The sequence below is a fragment of the Henckelia pumila genome, chromosome 2 (genome assembly GCF_033568475.1).
Source record: "Henckelia pumila isolate YLH828 chromosome 2, ASM3356847v2, whole genome shotgun sequence".
Taxonomy (NCBI): domain Eukaryota; kingdom Viridiplantae; phylum Streptophyta; class Magnoliopsida; order Lamiales; family Gesneriaceae; genus Henckelia; species Henckelia pumila.
The window spans coordinates 130,398,987-130,422,095 of record NC_133121.1 but is presented as its reverse complement, the minus strand read 5'-3'; the positions used below and the strand labels follow the sequence as shown (position 1 = coordinate 130,422,095).

Sequence of the window (23,109 nt, the reverse complement as noted above, 5' to 3'; positions counted from 1 at the left end):
CTTGACTAATTAACCACCCTCAAGGGTAATTTATTTTATACATACTTGTAATTTATTATGAAAATATTCTTACTACTATATTTTGTAATCTTAATTTATTTCAGATTTTAGAAACATTAATCTAATCTTTCTTTCTTTTTTTGGTCAAAATAATTTGTCGTAAATTAGGAATTCACACTTCATGGTCTTTTGGTGCAGTATGATGAAAATTGATGTGATTTAATTTTATTGTTATGGGAAAAAGAGAGCCTCGCACTTTAACCTGAGTGAAGTCAAATCGTATTGTATTTCCTTTTTCAACAACTGTAGCTTCATTAAAAAGGGGCTTTTTCTACCATTGACCGTTGACTGAGAGAGGGGGATTTCTCTCGTGAGCACCACGCGCGGGGGAGCCTTTTAAAGATATTGCAGTAAATGCAACTTTCAGGAGTGGGTCCCAATTTCCGGAGTAAGCGAGTGATGCATGTGGCTTTGGCTTGAAATCTCCAAGGTTGTCTTGTCTTTTTTTGGTAAAATTACATTAATCTCCGCACTATTAATTTTAATAAACTCAGCAATTAATCGCCTTTACTTTAGATATTTTGACCATCTCAGGGCTGAAACATTTAATTTGTCGTAAATATATTTATTTATATTTGTATTAAAAAGAAAAAAAAAATTATATATATATATATATATATTGAGTTTGGAGTACGAAAATCACGCTGTTCCTGAAGCCTAATGTGGCGTTTTCATCGTGAATTCTTTTATTTTATTTTACTCAAAAGTGGTATTAGTCAAAGTTTCGTCTCCAACTAACTCTCGAGTTCAATTAAATTGTTTTAGAAAAAAAAAATTAATGTGCAATTTTAAAACTCATCTATAGAAATATTGCTAGGACATAAAATGCGTAAACAAACATGTTGATCAACAAATATCGTGTTTTTTTTTCAATATTACCAACGTGAAAAAGAAACAGTAAAAAATGGTAGATGTTTCGTAAAAATATGATAAAATCATTTTTTTCTATGATTAGATATTCTTTTGAATGTTAGCTCTCGAATATAACATAAAATTTAAAGAGATTATAAAGATTTTTGAAAATTTTTGCAATCTATGTCAAATCAAATATGTGTTCTTTACCTGAAAATTTAATTTTAAAAAATGTAATCTAAATATACCAAAATATATTAAATATAAAATCTCACTGTATAATATGCTGAATATGACTTTAGCATTATTTTTATCTAATATATGACCGTACATGCATTAACAATAATAACGTCTCTTTCTTAAAAGAGGGTAACCAAGAGATTCCTTCCTTTTCCTTTTTGTTGCATAATATTTTTTTTACACATATAAAGCAATTAACTTTAAGTTTTGTAAAACAGAAAACAAAATATATGTTTAAAAAAAAAAGAGAAGAAAGGAGATGAAAGTGATGTAAAATATTTGTAACGATAATAATAAATTAAATTGGAAAGGTCTGGAAAGAAGGGGAGGATGATCACGTGGGGTGGGAGCATGGGTTCACGTGTACATGACCATGTAATGCTCGCCCACGTGGCGGCACGTGGGACCACAGGTGAGCGCTCGTGCGTTGCACCTTGTCCCTCTCCAATCCGACACCCACAATGTTACAATCATTGGATTCTTCCTCACTTCTCCCGCACGCGCCTTTTACCCAATTATTACTCTAATTATAATATTTTTCACCAAAAATTGATTGTTTGTTAGACTTAGGGCTCCCAAAGCCCGGATGCCTTAATTTTTTTTTTTATGTTACATCGAGAGTTATTCAAGTTATATCATGTTAGATTTTCGTATCACAATGAAAAATTGTTGTATGTATATTTTAAATTCTAACATAAAATTCGATGATGCTATATCACATATGAAAAAACTGTTACATATAATATCGATATTTTTTTTTTGTTTCAAGTCATTCCTTTAATTAGAAATTAATTACATCTAAAAGATAATTGTTTTAAACTTTAAGATGTGCATCAAATCATAGATATATATTCTTAAAGATATCATACTTTTAGAAAAACATTGGCATAAATAACATCCATATATTTCCTCTATTTTACTATAAATAATGTCCTGTTAAATTTATCAACTTGTTCAATTTTTCATATAACAAATGAAGGTTTGAATATCTAAAACATAGCGACTAATTGAGTCGCAATTCATGTCACATAGTTAACCTATAACGAGCACGAGTAACTACATGTAGCATGTTTGATTGGACTTTGAAGTAGACCTTTTGCTCCCTATTTATTGCTTTCTCCGACTACGTTCGAGTGCAATTCTTTTGACTCGTCATCAAACACACCTAAGTTGTGTAGCATAATTGTTACTAATATTTTCGTGCACGCGCAATTCTCGTACACGTGTTTGTAAAATTTGTGTTTTTTTAAGAAAAAGAAAAAAAATTATATATAAACTATAAAATTACCAAAAAAAATTACAAAAATATAGTATTTTCATGTGGGTGGCATGATCATAAACGAATAATCACTTAAACGTCGTAAATTAAAAAAAAAATCAAAGTTGCAATTTAATGTCATTTTGATAAATATGATAACATCTAATGGTTAAGAAAATATAATATCATATAAAATTACTAGTTTAACTAATAATATTTGTTTTATTGTGAATTAAGTTAGGACATAATCATAATTTTATCTCAAAATTAGTCAATTATTTGATAATTTTATTAATTTGTTAATTAAATTATCTCTACTTTAATAATATAGTAAGATATACACATAATAATATTATCTTATCATAATTTTGTTTTCTTATACAATTAAATTAATTTGAAATAGAAACGAATAAAGGAGATACGATCCTTAAAACAATTCAACGTACACTAATTATGAAGAGAGACACATGATCTTTAAAAATCACCGAATTCTTCTTAAAATAAAAATAATTACAATAATTTTCGTATATAATCATAATTTAATCCGAGGTAATCCATGATTAGAGGCCCCCTCGTGTGCATCCTAGTTGTCCCATGTGCTCGGCTTCAAAATTAGTGCAACATTTGACCATTTTAATTCCCTAATTGCACACCTTAATTTATCATCAACCATGTGGATGTGATCCGTGACAGCCATACTCCTCAAATTGACAACCATATTTTTCCAGCATGTATTTAATAGTTTTTTGCTTTACAAACATAACTTTTGGTGATATTTTATTCGATACACAAACAATTTGATTCAATGCTTTTATAATCATTGATTATATTCGAAGTTTGTATATTTTTTTCCCAACACTCGCACATTCGAGTATTAAATAATGTACTATAGTATCTTCCTATCCTTGCTTTTCAGCACATGCATAGCTAGTAACTAGTTAGTTTTTTTTTTTTGAAACACACACTAGATAATATTAAACCAAGTCCGAAATAATTACATTAAAAATCAAATAAGGAGACAGAGTGACCCATCTCGTCGAATCAGTCAAAGAAACAGCTTTCCTAGCCAAAGCATGAGCCGCCTGATTCGCTGATCTAAACGCAAAAGTAAAACTACAAAAAGGAATATACTTAGAAAGGATTATGCAATCCTGCAAAATAAGACCCAAACTAGAAGTGTCGGATTCCATAATATTCAAAGTCTCAATCACCACTTTAGCATCTAATTCTACGAAAACATGAGAAAAGCTTTTGGTCTTCATCTAGCTAAGCGTCTCTCTAATACAAATAGCTTCAGCAGTAGTTGGAGAAAAACACCCCCTCACAGTACCATAAATAGCATATATTACCAATCCATGAGAATTTCTCAAAATGCAACCAAAACCAATAAACTCCGCTCCATCAAACACCGCTACATCTCTATTACACTTCAAGTGACTTTCTGGTAGAGGTTTCCAAATAGTATTGTGAGCAGGCTGAGGATTTTGCTGAAGAGGAGCCGCCGACATCGATGCTGCCTTCCATTGAGAAAGAAGCTGAAATGCTGACTGGAAAATATAAGTTGCGACCTTGCTTCTGCCATTCCAAACTACATCATTTCTATTCTTCCAAATAAACCAAATAACAATATAAGCAAATTCGATATCTAAATGCTCGTGACGCATAACAATACTACTCCACAACTTTAAGATAGATTGAGTGACTTGCAGGTTACTAGTTAGTATTTATTTTACGTTAAATCATTATTTGTCAAAATTATTTCGACAACATGACATCAACATATACAATCATTTCTGTTATGAAAACAATATAATAAATATTTGATTATTAACCAATCACATGATGAGATTTCATTTCCAAACTATACTGACTTAAAATGGGAGCTCAATGTCATTAGTTTGTAGCTTAGGTATGTCGTATCAGTATTACATAGACCAAAGCAATTGAGCTAGATATTGTTGGAAATTATTGAATGAATAAATGGGCTTGAAAGTCTTGTACCAAAAGTTTGTAAGAAATGAGAAATGAGCTTGAAAGCTTGTCTCAAAAATTTGAATTGCTTGTCCCAAAAATTTGAATTGTGGTGAATAATTTGGAGGAAAACAATATCCCACATTGGAAGATTTCCAATGTATTGTTCACATTATATAGTCCAACTTTGGACTATGGTATTGGGCCCTAAGGGCACCGATGTTTTGTAAAGGGGCAAAACGCTAATTGATGAAACTAACACACGCGCGCGGCCGGCCGGCCGGCGAGGCGAGGCGAGGTCTTCTGATCCGATTATCCTTTTTGGATAAAATTTGGTTCAAGAATAATATTTTATTATTTTTGTGAGTGCGATCGATCGGTTAAAAACAACCGACCGAGCGCGGCCCTCCTCTACCGAGACAGAATGTTTCATAAAAGTTGGGCGCTCGGTCCGCTAAATTTAACCAACCGAGCGCACCATAGTTTGAGCGAGACAGTAGGTATGTCGGAAGAGGGGTGCTCGATCGGTCAAAAATAACCGACCGAGCGTGCCTTCTACAGTCTGAAAACCTACGTCTCTTTCTGGGCTTTTTCTGTCATGGGTTGCATCCTTACGCTTTAAAACATGTTGTTTCGTGTATAAGCCTATATATACAATAATTATAACACAAAAAATACATACAAAAACATCTGATAATGTATACATCAGATTTCTGATTTCTGAAATATGTCTCCCTCACTTTCTCAAAGAAAAGTTGAAAAACTTATTTTCGTTCGCTGAAGTTCTTGATATTTGTAGTGCTGCTATATCACGATCGTTAGTCGTTGTATCTTAGAGACGATTGTCGCCAACGTTGAGCACTGTTAACGGGCAATTTCGTCTTGCGGATAGAGAGATTCTCTCGCTTCGACTAGTTGTTGTTGCCGTTGCTGCTGTTTTTGTACACATTTTCAGAATTCGAAGTACACCCTCTTAACAGATTTTGAGGTGGAAATGTGGATAAAATCCATGCCATGATTTTAACAAGTGATATTCATGCTCCTTTCAAATGGAATTTTTCGATTCGAGACGTTTAATGTAGTAGCCTGTAACCAAAATCAGTAATTAAGGAATTAATCATAATTACTTGAATAGAGTTCGAAAGCTCCGAAGGTAGGTTCGAAAGTTCCGAACATGATCGGAAGCTCCGATCATATTACGTCAGGCATGACGATTGGCTAGATCGGAAGCTCCGATCAGGATCGGAAGCTTCGATCACCCCTATCCGAAGTCAACAAGTTATATTTTGACACGTGACAGATCAGGATCTTCGAAAGCTCCGATGACAGGATCGGACGTTCCGATCGAGGTTCGGACGTTCCGATCGAGGATCGGAAGTTCCGATCGTTGTCTATAAATAGAGGGCCGGGGCTTCATTTCCAATTGCCAATTCCGAGTATTTCCCTCTCCTTTCTAGTCTATTCGAGTTGTTCTAGCCTTCCTAGGCTTGACCCGGCGGTCGGCGAAGCGTTCGAAAGTCGTAGCAGAGTTGTGCCCAAGTTCTGGAGGCATCGACATCAAAGGGCTAACGACGGACGAAGGTATAGCTTTTGCTTCCTATAAATATTTAGGAGTATGCAATAGCTTAGTTAAGGCTTTTAGAGCACTTTAATGATAATAGTATCATTTGGCAGTATAGAGCAGACTATAGGCGTGGACCTAGAGTTGGTAGAGCTTGCACTTTTTTGAGGTACGGAAGTACTGTTCGAGATATCCTGACTGAGTATGCATGTATTATGTGACTGCATGGTTTATATGTCATTGATTTATGTTTAATACATTTGCATACTGAGCTATCTCCTTCGAGATATCTGTTAGTAGGGTTTTTTCCTATCCTGTTAGTGGTTGGACTTCCATCGATTTGGGTCCGACATATCTAATTGTATTATGGTATGGGAGCCACCTCCTGAAGCGACGGCACAACGTGCTACATACCAGGGCCCGGTCTGTCTCTGTTATCTGATCCTTGACCTCGAGTTTATAGGGAGTTCACTTTGCATGCATGTATACTCATACTCTCGTACTGAGCGTTTTATGCTTACGTCTCGTACTCTGTGTTTCTGGACACCCTATTCCATGGGGCAGGTTTGCGATTGGACTAGGCGGGTGGATCCAAGAGGGGCTAGGCAGTGGTTGGTCAGCTGGAGCTTCATCTAGGTTTTATTTCTGTTGTTTTGAGGTTGATACAGCTATTCGATTTGGTTGTATATTATTTGGATAAATTACAGATTCCTTTACTTGGGATTGTATAACGTTTATGGTTTCCGCAGTTTTATTCTGATATCTGTTTAATTAAGTTAATTGCATGCCTAAGTTCTGTTAGTAGGTGATCCGGGTAAGGGTCACTACATTTATGGTATCAGAGCATGCATAGTATTCTTGGGATTTAGACTCTGCGTAAGGTAACTGTGAGGTACTTTTGTAGATGACAGATCGTGACGACCGGAGTTCTCATGGCAGTATTGGTGGGCGTTGGGGTGATGCCGACCGGGAGCCTCGTCGAGAACGGCGTCATCGTCATCATGACGACGAGCGTTTAACTGTGCGTCGATTCTTAGCTATGGGTCCTAAGCCCTTAGTTGGAGGTGAGTCTCCGGAGGATGCGGAGAATTGGTTAGACCGCATGGAGACGACTTTTCAGACTTTCCAATGCACCGAGGAGCAGAAGATGGAGATCCTGGGTTATCTTCTGGATGGACGTGCGCGCAGGTGGTGGAGGTTTACTTCTGCACCTTTTGTTGCGGCGAGAGGAGTGGCCACCTGGGCCGAGTTCCGCACAGCTTTTCAGAATCTGTATTTTCCTCCTGCACTCCGTCAGTCGAAGGCAGGCGAGCTTCTGAGTCTGCGACAGGAGCCATGTCTATTGATGAGTATCAGCAAAAGTTCTTTGATCTGCTATCCTATTGCCCCGAGATTGCTGACAGCTCTGGGATGAAGTATAATCTATTCCTTCAGGGCCTTAACCCTGAGATCCATGACCGTGTGGCGGTTGGCGACGACATGTCCTACGAGGGTTTGGTGAGCCGTTGTCACCAGGCGGAGGACAGCATTCGGCGGAACAGGTCTTTCCCTCAGTCGAGGCCTGCTAGTTCTTTGGGTCCCCGTGCCCAATCTTTCAAGAAGTCTGGATCTACTTCTTTCTCTGGTTCTGAAGGTGTTGTCCGTTTCGGTAAGAAGGACAAGTGTGATCACTGTGGGAAGAACCATCCATCCGACAAGTGTCGTAGAGCTTCTGGAGCTTGTTTCCGTTGTGGAGAGACTGGTCATATCCGGAGAGATTGTTCACTATCTGGGGGAGGCGGTTCTAGAACTGGTTCAGGATCTGGTTCTCAGGCCACCATACAGCAGAGGTCGCAGGGACAGCCTGCTGGGAGTTCTAATTTGAGGCCACGAGCTTCTGGCCAGGTGTTTGCCCTGAGACATGATCAGGCAGTGGAGGAGAATGAGAAAGTCATCGCAGGTACATTTCTGCTTTATGGTATACCTGCTCTTGTACTTATTGACACTGGTGCATCTTATTCCTTCTTTTCTGCACGTTTTGTTAAGAGGCATAAGTTACCATGCATTGCACTAGACGTAGTGATGTCTGTTTTTACTCCGACGGGCCAATCTGCTTTGGCTAAGCGTCTAGTGATGGGTTGCCCTTTAGAGTTCGAAGGGAACATTCTGTTAGCGAATCTCATGGTCCTGGCGATGGACGACTTTGATTGCATTCTGGGAATAGATATGTTGACTACCTATCGAGCTTCAGTGGACTGCTATCAGAGATTAGTACGCTTTCATCCGGAGGGGAGTGAGAGCTGGTTTTTCTATGGTGAGGGAGTGCGACCTCCGATGCCTTTGATATCAGCTTTGAGAGCCTGTCGAGCTCTAGAGTCTGGCGGGGAAGGCTACCTTATCTATGCAGTTGATTTGTCCGCTGAGAGCATTGGGATAGAGAGCATTCCTGTTGTGGATGAATTTCCAGATGTATTTCCTGATGAGATTCCGAGTTTTCCTCCTGCTAGGGAAGTCGAGTTTGGCATAGAGTTGATGCCGGGTACTTCACCTATTTCTCGAGCACCGTATCGTCTGGCTCCGTCAGAGATGCGTGAATTGAAGAATCAGCTACAGGATCTTTTGGACAAGGGGTACATTCGTCCTAGTGTATCTCCTTGGGGAGCTCCTGTTCTTTTTGTAAAGAAAAAGGATGGGTCGATGCGGCTGTGCATTGACTATCGGCAGCTGAATCGAGTCACTGTGAAGAACAAGTATTCGTTGCCTCGTATTGATGACTTGTTTGATCAGCTGCAGGGCACGTCAGTTTACTCCAAGATTGACTTGAGATCTGGGTATCATCAGTTGAGAGTCCGTGATCAGGACGTAGCCAAGACTGCATTCCGTACTCGCTATGGGCATTACGAGTTTCTAGTAATGCCATTTGGTTTGACTAATGCGCCGGCTATATTCATGGATCTGATGAACCGTGTCTTCAGGGAGTATTTGAACAAGTTTGTCGTGGTCTTTATTGACGACATCTTGGTGTATTCGCGTAATACGAAAGAGCATGTTTCTCACTTGCGGTTGGTACTACAGACTCTTCGAGATGAGCAGTTGTACGCCAAGCTGAGCACGTGTAAGTTCTGGATGGATAGAGTGGTCTTTCTTGGCCATATCATATCCAGGGAGGGGATTTCTGTTGATCCAAGCAAGATTGAAGCGGTACTTAATTGGTCGCGTCCGACGACAGTTGCTGAAATCCGTAGTTTTCTGGGTCTAGCAGGGTATTATCGTCGCTTCATTCTGAACTTCTCTCAGTTAGCTCGACCGTTGATGCAGCTTACCCGCAAGGGTGTGGATTTTGAGTGGTCCTCCGAGTGTGAGGAGAATTTCTGTGAGCTTCGACGGCGGTTGACTTCTGCGCTGGTGTTGGCATTACCGTCAGGATCTGGAGGGTATGTGGTATACACTGATGCTTCTCTTCAGGGGTTAGGTTGTGTTCTGACTCAGAATGAGCATGTGATCGCATACGCTTCTAGACAGCTGAAGCTTCACGAGGACAACTATCCAGTCCACGATTTGGAGTTAGCAGCCATTGTGTTCGCTTTGAAGATCTGGCGTCATTATCTGTATGGCGAGAAATTTGAGATCTTCACCGACCATAAGAGTCTCAAATATTTGTTTACTCAGGCGGAGTTGAACATGAGGCAGAGACGTTGTATGGACTTGCTTAAGGACTATGATTGCGAAATTAAGTACCATCCGGGAGCTGCTAATCTCACCGCTGATGCTTTGAGTCGCAAGGTGCGACTATCCGCACTTCAGACTTGTTCGATGTCTAGTGCGATTAGTGACTGTTGTACTTCAGGTTATACCTTCAAGCATAAGAAAGGTATGCAGAGTATTCAGATGTTTGCAATATTATCTGAGCCAGCTTTGTATTCGCGGATTCGAGATGCTCAGATGTCTGATTCGAAGACCCAGCATTTAGCTCGTCTGGCTAACGAGGGTAGCTCGTCTGGATTTCATTATCAGTCAGATGGCTTTCTGTGTTTGTCTGATAGGCTTGTGATTCCGCAGGATGAAGAGTTGCGAGAGGAGATTTTGTCTCAGGCACATCGCACTAAGTTGAGTATTCATCTTGGGAGCAACAAGATGTACAAGGATCTACGTACTCGTTTCTGGTGGAAGGGAATGAAACGCAGTGTTTATCAGTTTGTTTCGAGATGTTTGGTATGTCAACAGGTCAAGGCAGAGCACCGACGACCTGGAGGTTTGCTTCACAGTCTGCCTATTCCTGAATGGAAATGGGAGTTTATCACAATGGACTTTGTGACCCATTTGCCGGTATCCCCGAGGAACTGTGATGCTATCTGGGTTGTGGTGGACCGACTCACCAAGTCAGCGTATTTCATTGCCTATAGCCGGGAGTACAATGTGGATCGTATGGCTCGGTTGTACATTCAGGAGATCGTTCGACTTCATGGGGTGCCTGTGAGCATTGTCAGCGATCGGGACCCCATGTTCACTTCTAGATTCTGTGGGAGTGTTCAGCGTGCGATGGGTACTACTCTCAGTTTGAGTACTGCCTATCATCCGGAGACTGATGGTCAGTCAGAGCGCACTATCCGTACTTTGGAGGATATGCTTAGAGCGTGCGTCATGGATTTTGGTTCAGCCTGGCATGATCATTTGTCGTTGATCGAGTTCGCGTACAACAACTATCATACTAGTATTGGGATGGCACCTTTTGAGGCGTTGTACGGGCGACGTTGTCGTACTCCACTCTTCTAGGAAGAAGTGGGGGAGAGACAGGCTGAGGGACTGGAGTTTATCCAGCAGGCGGTAGACATTGTTGATCAGATCAAGAAACGGATTAAGACTGCACAGGATCGTCAGGCCAACTATGCTAATATCAAGCGTAGGCCTTTGCAGTTCGATGTCGGGGAGAAAGTGTTTCTGAGAGTGTCACCTTTCCGCAAGATTCTCAGATTTGGCCTTAAGGGCAAGTTGTCTCTCAGGTTTATCGGTCCGTTTGAGATCTTGGAGAGCATTGGCGATTTGGCTTATCGACTAGCTTTGCCACCGCATCTATCCAGTATTCACGACGTGTTCCACGTATCTCTGTTGCGACGGTATGTGGCGGATGAATATCATATTCTGCAGCGGTCTGAGGTTCAGGTGGACAAGGATTTGACTTATGTTGAGAAACCTATTCGTATCCTGAATTATAAGGATAAGGTTTTGCGGAACAAAGTCATCCCTCTGGTTTTAGTTCAGTGGCAGCGCCGAGGCACTGAGGAAGCTACTTGGGAGCTTAAGGACAGGATGCGTGAAGATCATCCTGAGTTGTTTTGATTTCATTCTTAAGTTGTATTCAGTTGCAAACTCTGTAAATGTTTGATTTGAATAAAGAATGTTTCTGATTTCTGTATTGCATTCAGTACTTAAGATCTGATTTCGAGGACGAAATATCTTAAGTGGGGGAGAATGTAGTAGCCCGTAACCAAAATCAGTAATTAAGGAATTAATCATAATTACTTGAATAGAGTTCGGAAGCTCCGAAGGTAGGTTCGGAAGTTCCGAACAGGATCGAAAGCTCCGACGCAGGATCGGAAGCTCCGATCATATTACGTCAGGCATGACGATTGGCTAGATCGAAAGCTCCGATCAGGATCGGAAGCTCCGATCACCCCTATCCGAAGTCAACAAGTGATATTTTGACACGTGGCAGATCAGGATCTTCGGAAGCTCCGATGGCAGGATCGGACGTTCCGATCGAGGATCGGAAGTTCCGATCGTTGTCTATAAATAGAGGGCCGGGGCTTCATTTCCAATTGCCAATTCCGAGTATTTCCCTCTCCTTTCTAGTCTATTCGAGTTGTTCTAGCCTTCCTAGGCTTGACCCGGCGGTCGGCGAGGCGTTCGGAAGTCGTAGCAGAGTTGTGCCCAAGTTCTGGAGGCATCGACATCAAAGGGCTAACGACGGACGAAGGTATAGCTTTTGTTTCCTATAAATATTTAGGAGTATGCAATAGCTTAGTTAAGGCTTTTAGAGCACTTTAATGATAGTAGTATCATTTGACAGTGTAGAGCAGACTATAGGCGTGGACCTAGAGTTGGTAGAGCTTGCACTGTTTTGAGGTACGGAAGTATTGTTCGAGATATCCTGACTGAGTATGCATGTATTATGTGACTGCATGGTTTATATGTCATTGATTTATGCTGCATCCATTTGCATACTGAGCTATCTCCTTCGAGATGTCTGTTAGTAGGGTTTTTTCCTATCCTGTTAGTGGTTGGACTTCCATCGATTTGGGTCCTGCATATCCACTTGTATTATGGTATGGGAGCCACCTCCTAAAGCGACGGCACATCGTGCTACATACCAGGGCCCGGTCTGTCTCTGTTATCTGATCCTTGACCTCGAGTTTATAGGGAGTTTACTTTGCATGCATGTATACTCATACTCTCGTACTGAGCGTTTTATGCTCACGTCTCGTACTCTGTGTTTCTGACACCCTATTCCATGGGGCAGGTTTGCGATTGGACGAGGCGGGTGGATCCAAGAGGGGCTAGGCAGTGGTTGGTCAGCTGGAGCTTCGTCTAGGTTTTATTTCTGTTGTTTTGAGGTTGATACAACTATTCGATTTGGTTGTATATTATTTGGATAAATTACAGATTCCTTTACTTGGGATTGTATAACGTTTATGGTTTCCGCAGTTTTATTCTGATATCTGTTTAATTAAGTTAATTGCATGCCTAAGTTCTGTTAGTAGGTGATCCGGGTAAGGATCACTACATTTAAAACATATTTTTCTTATGTTTATAAAAAAAACTGTTATCAAGGCACACAAAAGACTTTTAAAAACGCATATGATATATATATATATATATATATATATATATATATATATATATTCCTGTGTACTGGTTGTGTGCTTGTAAATTTCGTGTTTTTTTAAGAAAAATAACAAAAAAAATAAATTGTAAAATTTAAAATACAAAAAAAAATATAAAATTTTTACAAATAAATAGCCACTAAAACACAACAAATACATATATTTTACAGGTAGGTGGTATTTTCGTAAGTAGAATGACATCAAATGTCATTTTGTTAAATAAAAAAAATCAAATGATTAAGAAAAGATAATATTATATAAAATGACTAATTTACCCAATAACTTTAGTTTTGTGGTGAACTAAGTTAAAGTATCATTGTAATCTTATCTCTCATCAATGAATTGAAAGTTATTTAATCAATATGTACTATAATCGTCATAATAACAAGTACTATAATTTCTTTTTTAAAAAAACAAATACTATTGTTGAACTGTGCTTCTATCAGCTCGACTGGAAAGGAAGAAGATGATATCAGATCAAAGAGTAGATATCAAATGAACTATGTGAGCAGATGAGTTCATGACCAGATAAAATACTGGGATCAGATCGAAATCTGTGGGCAGATAAGTTCTTCAGATGAGTTCAAGCACATCGAGTGCTCGGATACTGTGACTTGGTATAAAGTCAGATCGATTGTCCGTAAAGCTGGAGTGAAGCTTGAAGGCAGATCGAAGTGTGAAGAGCATATAAGTCTGATAGCTTATTAGAGCTGGGTCTGTTGACTTTAAGATTGAGTCGTAGACCTAATAGCCAAAGAAGAAAGTCGGTGTATTTTTTCTATATAAGCAGATGAAAGTCAGTCGTGATGGAATAAAGAACTTAACAGATTCTTAAAATCTTCAGAATAATATTTTCGAGAGAGAAGAAGAGAAAATTTAGAGAGAGAACTGGGGCGCAGATTGTGACGGGAAAATTCAAAGTCTTTAAGTTTGAATTGAGTCTATATCTTGTGCTAGAGTTTTCTGGTCTAGATTGTAATAAGCTCTGGTTTGAGCTTGAGTTTTTTCTCTTGTTCGTGATCAATAAAAATGTTGTGTTTCCCCTTTTGTGTGGTTTATTGAGTTCTTGAGTTTGCTGTGTGTGTTTGTCTGATAAATCTCTGAACAATATCGAAGTTGTTCTAGTTGATTCCTAACAACTATAATTGATAACTATTCTCGATGAGTTCACGTGTAACAAGTAGATAAAATCTTTTATTTGACAGACTCTATAGCATACTCAAAAACTTCTTATCAACTTGTAAATCAACATCGTGTGTTTGGTTTCCACAAAAATACAAATTCAAGCAGTTATTGCAAGGGTTTATTAAACGTTGAAATGTAAGTTTGAAAAAACGTTACTCCGTATGATTTCAAATAGATTAATCAATTACGCCTGTAGTCATGCCATAATAATTGTTAGGTATTTTTTAGTTGTTAAGAGTCCTATTCTACAGCAATCCTTCTCTCCAATATTCTAGGAGTTAGTTTCGTATTTTCAGCATTCTTGTTATTTGCTTGAGATCTGTATTGCCTATTTAAATAGCTTTTCCTTATTTTGAATAAATTAGTTTTATTCCTCTAAAACTCTATCTCTTTTATTCTTTTCTTATCTGTTGTTCATAACAGTGGTATCAGAGAGACGACAGATTAAAAAAAAAAAAGTGAATGGCCTCTGATAATTTTGTACAACCCGCAATTCCCCGCTTTGATGGTCACTATGATCATTGGAGTATGTTGATGGAAAACTTTCTCAGATCTAAGGAATACTGGCAGGTGATTTCTGAGGGAATACCAGAGGTGGCTGAGGGCACAACACCAACGGATGCTCAGAAATCAGAAACAAAAGCTTTTAAACTGAAGGATCTCAAGGCAAAGAATTACCTTTTCCAAGTGATTGATCGCTCAATCTTGGAAACTATCCTTTGCAAAGACACATCAAAGGAAATTTGGGATTCAATGAAAAAGAAATTCCAAGGATCGGCTAGAGCAAAGAGGCAGCAGCTTCAAGCACTTCGTACCGAGTTTGAAACTTACCGAATGAAATCTGGAGAGTCATTTTCTGATTTCTTCTCAAGAACGTTGGCCATTGTCGGAAAGATGAGAGCTTTTGGGGAGAAAATTGAGGATGTGGATGTAGTAGAAAAAATTCTCTACTTATTGACACCAAAGTTTAATTATGTGGTTTGTGCAATTGAGGAATCAAAAAATATTGATCTTTTATCCATTGATGAATTGCAAGGTTCATTATTAGTTCAAGAAACAAAATTGCTGCAGCAAGACAATGCGGAGTTGGCATTGAAAGTCTCATCAGAATATTCGAACCAAGGAAGTGGAGGACGTGGATCAAACAACAACAACAGAGGTCGAGGCAGAGGAAACTATGGTTATCAACAAAATCAACATCAACAAAACCAACATCAAGATAGAGGAAGAGGACGAGGTGGTTATCGGCCCAAGTTAGTAGACAAGACGAATGTCGAATGCTATAGATGTCACGAGTATGGTCATTACAAATCAGAATGTCCATCGAATCTGTCAAATGCACATAGTGAAGCATCCAATTTTGCAGAAAATGAGGGAGATGACGTTGGAGAAATCTTATTGCTGATGGTTTGTCATGAAAGAGAGTCGACCAACAAGAACTTGTGGTATTTGGACACCGGGTGCAGTAACCACATGAATGGAGACAAGTCTGTGTTTTCCATTCTTGATTAATCCTTCAGAGATAATGTGAAATTTGGAGACAATTCTACAGTCTCTGTAATGGGAAAAGGGCAGGTAACTTTACTAACTAAAAGGAATGTTGCTCAAACCACGCCTAATGTCTTTTTCGTCCCAGATTTACAGACCAATTTGCTAAGTATTGGTCAGCTTCAAGAGAAGGGCTACGAGATCACCATTAAAAACGGCGTGTGTCGAATTCTAGATGACAAATTGGGATTAATCGCTCAAGTTTCTATGACAGCAAATCGAATGTTTCCTCTCTACCTCAACCACTCTACTCAATCTTGTTTTGCAGCTAGTTCGACTGATCAAGTGCAGCTGTGGCATTTTCGTTATGGTCATCTCAGCCTTGGAGGTTTACAAACACTTCAGCAGAAAAATATGGTAGCTGGTCTTCCACATTTTTCTTGTCCAAAATATGTTTGTGAGGAATGTGTTCTCAGCAAACAACATCGAGAACCATTTCCAAAAGGAAAATCTGTGAGAGCGAGAAAACCATTTGTAACGCCCCGTTTTTATCTTAATGAGTTTATTTGAGTTAATCGGAGATTACAGAGTTCAAGAAGCCGACTTAATTTTGATCAGGGTCCTTTTTGCAAATTTTGGAAATTTCAGGGACTAAAACGCAAATAATGGATTTTATATATATTCTTGTCTAGCTTGACTTGGTCCATTACTTCTCCTCCTTCCTCAAGCACGCCTCCTCCATTGAAGCCGACCCAAATGAGTTTCCAAGCTTTGTGATTTCATTCCGAGCTCGATCCGGCCGTTAGAATCTATTTCTGAAGGCAGTCTAGCGATCACTGCAACGAGAGCTCCGTTATATCGTAAGTTTTTCTATGATCGAATACATTCTAGTTTTTGGATGTTGTTAGAATCGTTCGAGATTCGAGTATGTTGTTCTTGACAGAGTTCTGGTCGTTTATTATCTGTCGGTTTTGAAATAGAGCGACGTTCGGAATTGTTATGATTTTTCTTATTATTTTTCGAAAACCTTGATTTTGTGATATGTTGGGATTGTGTTGAAATTGAGGTTTGAGTATTAGAATGAGTTTATTGAGTTGTTGTTTTGCTGTCTGCATTTTCGGTTTGATCAGTTATAGCCGTTATGCCGTCAGTTTGAGTTTTGGATATCGGTTTGATGTTTTGAGTTATACCGAGTTTGATATGAGTTTTGATATCGATTTTGATCGATATGACTTCTTCTGATAGATTGATTTGAAGTCCTGGAAGTTGAGAGCCTCACAACTTTGATCAGTTGGAAGAGTTGAGCCGGTATAATGTCGATGTTATTCTTTATTCTCGATGGATTTGGATAGATTTTGATTGAAGGAACTTTGATTGAGAATTGTTGATTTACAGATCGACGATGGTTAACAACACGAAGAAAGGTATAAGATGACCTTGGAATGGTATAGGACGATTAACTCGAATCCGGATTGATTCGAGTGTCCTAGAAAAAATCACATATTGCATGTCTATGTTCTTATGTGCTTATTTGAATATATGTCTGAATTGTTATTTGAATGCATTAGATTCATGTGCATTCATATTGAGCCGAATTGATTATTCTTTTGAATTAGACGATATAGAGATTGTAGTCGAGTGACTTGGTAGGCGATTTACTACTTCGTTGTTTAACTCACTATAATGCTCTGGAGTCTAAAGGATTAAAATATGTCTCGTCCACCTCGAGAGGGAAGTCGGTGTGATTGTAGAATGTTTTAACCTCGGGATCCCAAACCGAAGAAAGAAAGAAAGAAGAATTACATTTGATTATCTGAGTCTGATAATCCAGAAGTTTTAAAGACATGCATATCATTTTAATTCAGCATTTGATTGGATTAAGTGATTATATGAAGAATGAGTTCATGTTATGAATTGATATGTTTATTTGATAGCATGTTAGTCTCTTTTACTGGGAATATCAATTCTCACCGGATTATCCGGTTGTTGTCTTTGTTGTATGAGTACTTGGCAACAGGTGGGGCAGGTACCAGTCAGAGACCTCGTGGATAGAGGATCGAGAGATAGAAGTGAGGCTTGGTTTTTAGAAGTCGAATGTATTCGAACTTTTGATGTTTTGTAATGCATGCAAATCTAGTTATGTTTTGAAGTAATTACTAGACTCGAACCTTGGCTGTATTTTGTTGTATCGAGTAGTCGAGATTATGTTTGATTTTGGATTAATGCATGTTGTTATGATGGATTGGATTGGATTGAGTTTGTAAGGAAAGGCATTCCATGTTCTGAAATTTTTTGGGCAAGGGGGTGCGCTCGATCCTAGGTTATTGCAGGATCGAGCGCGGCCCCTGTGATTTTCGAGGCAGAGAGTTTCACAAAATGGTGCGCTCGATCCTGGCTTTTTGCCGGATTGAGCGTGGCCCACTGCTTTTTCTCGGCAGGGAGTTTTAAAATTTGGTGCGCTCGATCTTGGAATTTTTTAGGATCGAGCGCAGCACTGTTCATCAGAAAAATAAATTTTTTTTTATTTGTTTGTTGCCTTATCTTATAGTTGGTGCATGATAATTGTTTATATTATCTTAAGAATAGAAGATTAGAACCGAGGCCTCACACCATTGGAGATTGTGCACTCTGATATTTGCGGGCCAATTAATCCCATTTCTAATGGAGGTAAACAATACGTTATCACCTTCATTGATGACTTGAGTAGAAAAACTTGGGTTTACTTCTTGCAAGAAAAATCTGAAGCTTTAACAGTTTTTAAAAGCTATAAAGCACTGGTTGAAAAAGAAACAGGGGAATCAATTCAAGTGCTGCGAACTGATCATGGAGGGGAATATAATTCGCATGAATTTTCAATTTTTTGTGAAGAGCAAGGCATTAAAAGGCAACTGACAACAGCCTATACACCACAGATGGCGTTTCTGAAAGAAAGAATCGAACCATCTTTAACATGGTGAGAAGTCTATTGCAACAAAGCAAACTTCCAAAGAAGTTTTGGCCAGAAGCTATCAATTGGAGCATTCATATTCTGAATAGGAGTCCAACTTTTGCCGTTCAGAATATGACACCAGAAGAGGCATGGAGCAGAAGAAAACCTGATATCAGCCATTTCAAAATTTTTGGGTGTATTGCTTACGCCCATGTTCCTGACCCGAAGCGGAAGAAGTTAGATGACAAAGGAGAGAAATGCATATTCCTTGGTGTTAGTGATTGTACTAAAGCTTTCAAATTGTATAATCCTAGTACTAAGAATATTGTCGTTAGTCGCGATGTAATTTTTGATGAAGAAAATTTCTGGCATTGGGATACAGTTGAAGTTCAACAGAATGTTGCAGCAGACTTTGATGGAAAAGATTTAGAGCTGCAAGTTGGGAATAATTCACGACCACTTCATGAAGAAGCAGTAGTTCAAAATGCACCTGAGGTTGAAGCAGAACCATCATCACCACGTATAAGAAGAAGGCCTGCATGGATGAAGAATTATGAAGTGCCTGGGATCAACCAATCTGAAGACCCATTTATGTATTTTGCTCTTTTTGCAGATTGTGATCCTGTAGGTTTTGAAGAGGCAGCTAAACAATCAAAATGGAGGAAAGCAATGGATGATGAAATTGCTGCCATTGAAAGAAACAACACTTGGGAGCTGACTGATCTTCCAAGGGGGCAGAGAACAATTGATGTGAAGTGGGTTTACAAGACAAAATTGAAAGAGAATGGTGAAGTTGACAAATTCAAAGCACGCTTGGTAGCAAAAGGATACAAACAGGAGTTCGGCATTGATTACAAAGAGGTATTCGCTCCAGTTGCTAGGCATGACACAATCAGAATGGTGATCGCGTTGGCTGCAAAAAATTCTTGGCCGATTTTCCAGTTAGATGTCAAGGCAGCATTCCTGCATGGAGATTTGAATGAGCAGATATTTGTTAAACAACCTCCTGGTTATGTTAAGAATGGTCAAGAGCAGAAAGTATATAAATTAAAAAAGGCTTTATACGGACTTAAGCAAGCTCCACGAGCTTGGTATAGTCGTATAGAAACATACTTTCTCAAATAAGGTTTTCAGAAATGCCCTTATGAGTATACCTTCTTTGTGAAAGTTGAAAATGATGGGAAATTGTTGCTGGTCTCTTTGTATGTCGATGATTTGTTATTTACTGGAAACAATCAGACCATGTTTGATAAGTTTAAAAGGTCCATGATGGCTGAATTTGACATGTCTGACCTTGGAAGAATGCATTATTTTCTGGGTATAGAGGTTATTCAATCAGATGAAGGAATTTTTATTTCTCAAAAGAAGTATGTGCAAGAGATCTTAAAGAGGTTTCAGATGGAGGACTGCAATCCTGTTTGCACACCAGTAGAGACATGTTTGAAGTTGGTGAAAGATGAAAAAGAAAAAAGTGTTGACAGCACTATATACAAGAAAATTGTGGGAAGCTTGATGTATCTCACAGCTACAAGGCCGGATATCATGTATGCTATAAGTCTTATTTGCAGATTCATGGAAAGTCCGAAGGAAATGCATCTTCAAGCAGCCAAAAGAATTCTTAGATATTTGCAAGGAACAAGAGAATATGGAATTTTTTACAAAAAAGGGAGAAAGATTAGATATGATTGGCTTTACGAATAGCGACTATGCTGGTGACCAAGATGATAGGAAAAGCACATCTGGTTATGTCTTCAAAATGGGTTCAGGAGCTATCTCATGGTCATCTCGAAAACAACCCATTGTCACTCTATCCACAACAGAAGCAGAACTCGTCGCCGCATCAGCATGTGTTTGTCAAGCCATATGGCTGAGAAAGCTTCTTCATGCAGTTCATTTCGAGCAAAAAGGGCCGACTCTTATTTATTGTGACAACAGCTCAACCATAAAGCTTTCCAAAAATCCTGTTTTGCATGGGAGAAGTAAACATATTGATGTCCGTTATCATTTCTTGAGAGATCGTACAAGTAATGAAGCAATTGATCTGGTCTATTGCAAGAGTGAAGATCAAATCGCAGACATATTCACAAAGGGTCTCAAAGTTGCAGCATTTCAGAAGTTAAGGCAGATGCTTGGAGTTGGCACGACTGAAAGTTCTTAGTTTAAACTGATGTCAGACACTAATGTCAGTTTAAGAGAGGGTTTGTTAGGTATTTTTTAGTTGTTAAGAGTCCTATTCTACAACAATCCTTCTCTCCAATATTCTAGGAGTTAGTTTCGTATTTTCAGCATTCTTGTTATTTGCTTGAGATCTGTATTGCCTATTTAAATAGCTTTTCCTTATTTTGAATAAATTAGTTTTATTCCTCTAAAACTCTATCTCTTTTATTCTTTTCTTATCTGTTGTTCATAACAATAATAACTAGCAACGGTGCACACACATTTATGTGTGTAAAATAAAAACTACAATGTATATGATTTTGATGCTTAACAGGTTAGGTTAATTAGAAAAAAAAAATTGAAATTGACAAAGAGTGTTATTGAAGATGCGGAGAATAATGAGTAAAAAACATGGAAAAAAACAAAAAAAATGAAAAGAAGAGTATTTTGGGTATATTGAAAAATAGACCATGACACCAAGTTAGTTATTCTAATATGCTTACACTTAATAAATAATAAAAGATAATAATAATAATAACTTTTAAAATTTAATAATTATTCAAATGTAGTTCACGTACGGCCACGCGCATGAACAGGTGTAAATAAAACAAAATAGAGGGGTCAAATTGATAGAGGCATTTGGGCAACAGCGACGGGAGTAGGGACGAGTTGGGGAGTGGGAATCACGTGGGATGGAGGGGTCGGAAAGTAATTATCCGAAAGTCAGGGGTGCATATGGATCAAATCCCAGAAATATTCACGTGCGGTGGGACTATAATTGTCGTGTGGTCATGTGTCAAAATATTTCGTAAGACGTGACAAATTAATATAATAATAACGTTATTATTAATATTATTATTATTGGGAAGAAAGGGGCAAAAGACATTAAAAGTAAAAGGGGCCCACCTTGTGTCGTGTTTGTCCCCCCCACACCCACAAATCCAGTTTTCCCCAATCATTTGTTACACACCCCCATCTCTTTTATTAATAATCTGTTAAGCTTCTAAAATTGCAAATTGTTTTTTTACCATTTTTTTTTGGTCTCGAAAGTATCTTTTATTTGAATTAAATATAAAAATAAAATTATGTTCTACAATCTCTTGCTTTCCCCCTCCCTCTCTGATGTTTATGGTAAAATAAAATTGAATGTCTCAAAAAAAAAAAAAACATGAAACAACCATCAGTAGAGAGTGACTAGAGACTTTGGTTGGTTTTCTTGGGTCCCATCACACTTAAAGTTTTTTTTTTTAGGCTATGTTTGGATTCTTAGAATGAGATGGAATTTGATGAGATTTGAAATTGTAAATATCGTTTTAGTGTTTGACAATATGAGATTTCAAAACGGGATTGATATTTAATGAGATTTCATACGATTTCACTTATTTAAGTGATATCTTAACAAAATTAGTTGGATTTCATGGGATTTCATGTGATTTCATGTGATTTCATGTGATTTAAATTTATAAAACAACAAAATTATTTTAAATAATAAATTTATATACTTTACTTAAAATTTTAAGTTTTATTTATAATTTTTTTACAAAATATTATTTATCCAAAATTTATACTATCAAATTCCAAAATATATTTTAAATTTGTGTCATACACAAAAATTAAATTTCAATTCCATAGATTTAAAATTCAATTTTAAATCCAAATTCAAATCCAATTTCAAATTATATTTTTTAGATATTCAAACACACTGTTAATGTTTAGAATAATCCAAACACTTTTTAATGGTAAAAATATTTCTTTAGAGCAGTTGTTTAGACATATAAAACATTTTAAAATATTTTATAAAAAATTATAAAAAAACTTTTTTATAACGTAAAAATATTTTATGAGTATTTGTTCAAACAGGGTTTTATATAAAAGCAAAATCATTTTTTTGAAAAAAAAAAAGATTGAAGGAGAAGGGGGTTAAAAAGAGAAGATGGAAGAAAGAAAGGGTGTAGTTGGAGAAATAATGAGATTGATAATATCAAGGGTGTAATGATTATTCAAAAAGAGATTCAAACAAGTACACAAGAATGCAATGATTACAATTGTGGACCAAAACTAGATGGGGATGGGTCAATTTCAAGATTTCCAATTATTTTCTATTTGTCGGTATTCTGTACACACTCATTCAATGCTTTGCTTCCTACTCCTTTTCAAATCTTGAATCATGAATTTTTTCGAAGCACTCAATTAGGGCCATGTTTGCTTTTTCCCTCTTTCTGTTTTCTAGCGAAATATCATTTATTGTCATCTATCTTTCTTGAATTTTAATCATTACCCTTATCTAGAACGCAAGTATTAAATCAGAGACGATATTTCGAGTTGTATTAACGGAATAATAACAAATTCTTTCTCAATTAAAAAAAAAAACTTCATCTTTTGATTAGATATTAGATTTGAATGGCTTGAAAGTGGATATAAGAGAATTCGAGGTCAACCGTATGTCAAATAAGGATAAAATGTATTTTTTTTATAGAAGTCTGTATATTTTGAAATCTAATAATTTAAATCATGATATGATTATTATCTACTCATAAATCATGATATG

The 23,109-nt window shown here is 37.7% G+C and overlaps 1 protein-coding gene across 1 annotated transcript; it reads left to right on the top strand.

Moving 5' to 3' along the window:
* Nucleotides 1-14,449: 14,449 nt before the first annotated feature.
* Nucleotides 14,450-15,499, top strand: LOC140878411 (uncharacterized). Its single transcript, XM_073282012.1, has one exon. It carries the CDS (start codon nt 14,450-14,452, stop codon nt 15,497-15,499), a length of 1,050 nt encoding a protein of 349 aa, XP_073138113.1.
* The last annotated feature ends 7,610 nt before the right edge of the window (nt 15,500-23,109 follow it).

Bases quoted from the DNA above. Each gene is read 5' to 3' on its own strand.
- LOC140878411 (XM_073282012.1), top strand. From the start codon at position 14,450: ATGGCCTCTGATAATTTTGTACAACCCGCAATTCCCCGCTTTGATGGT.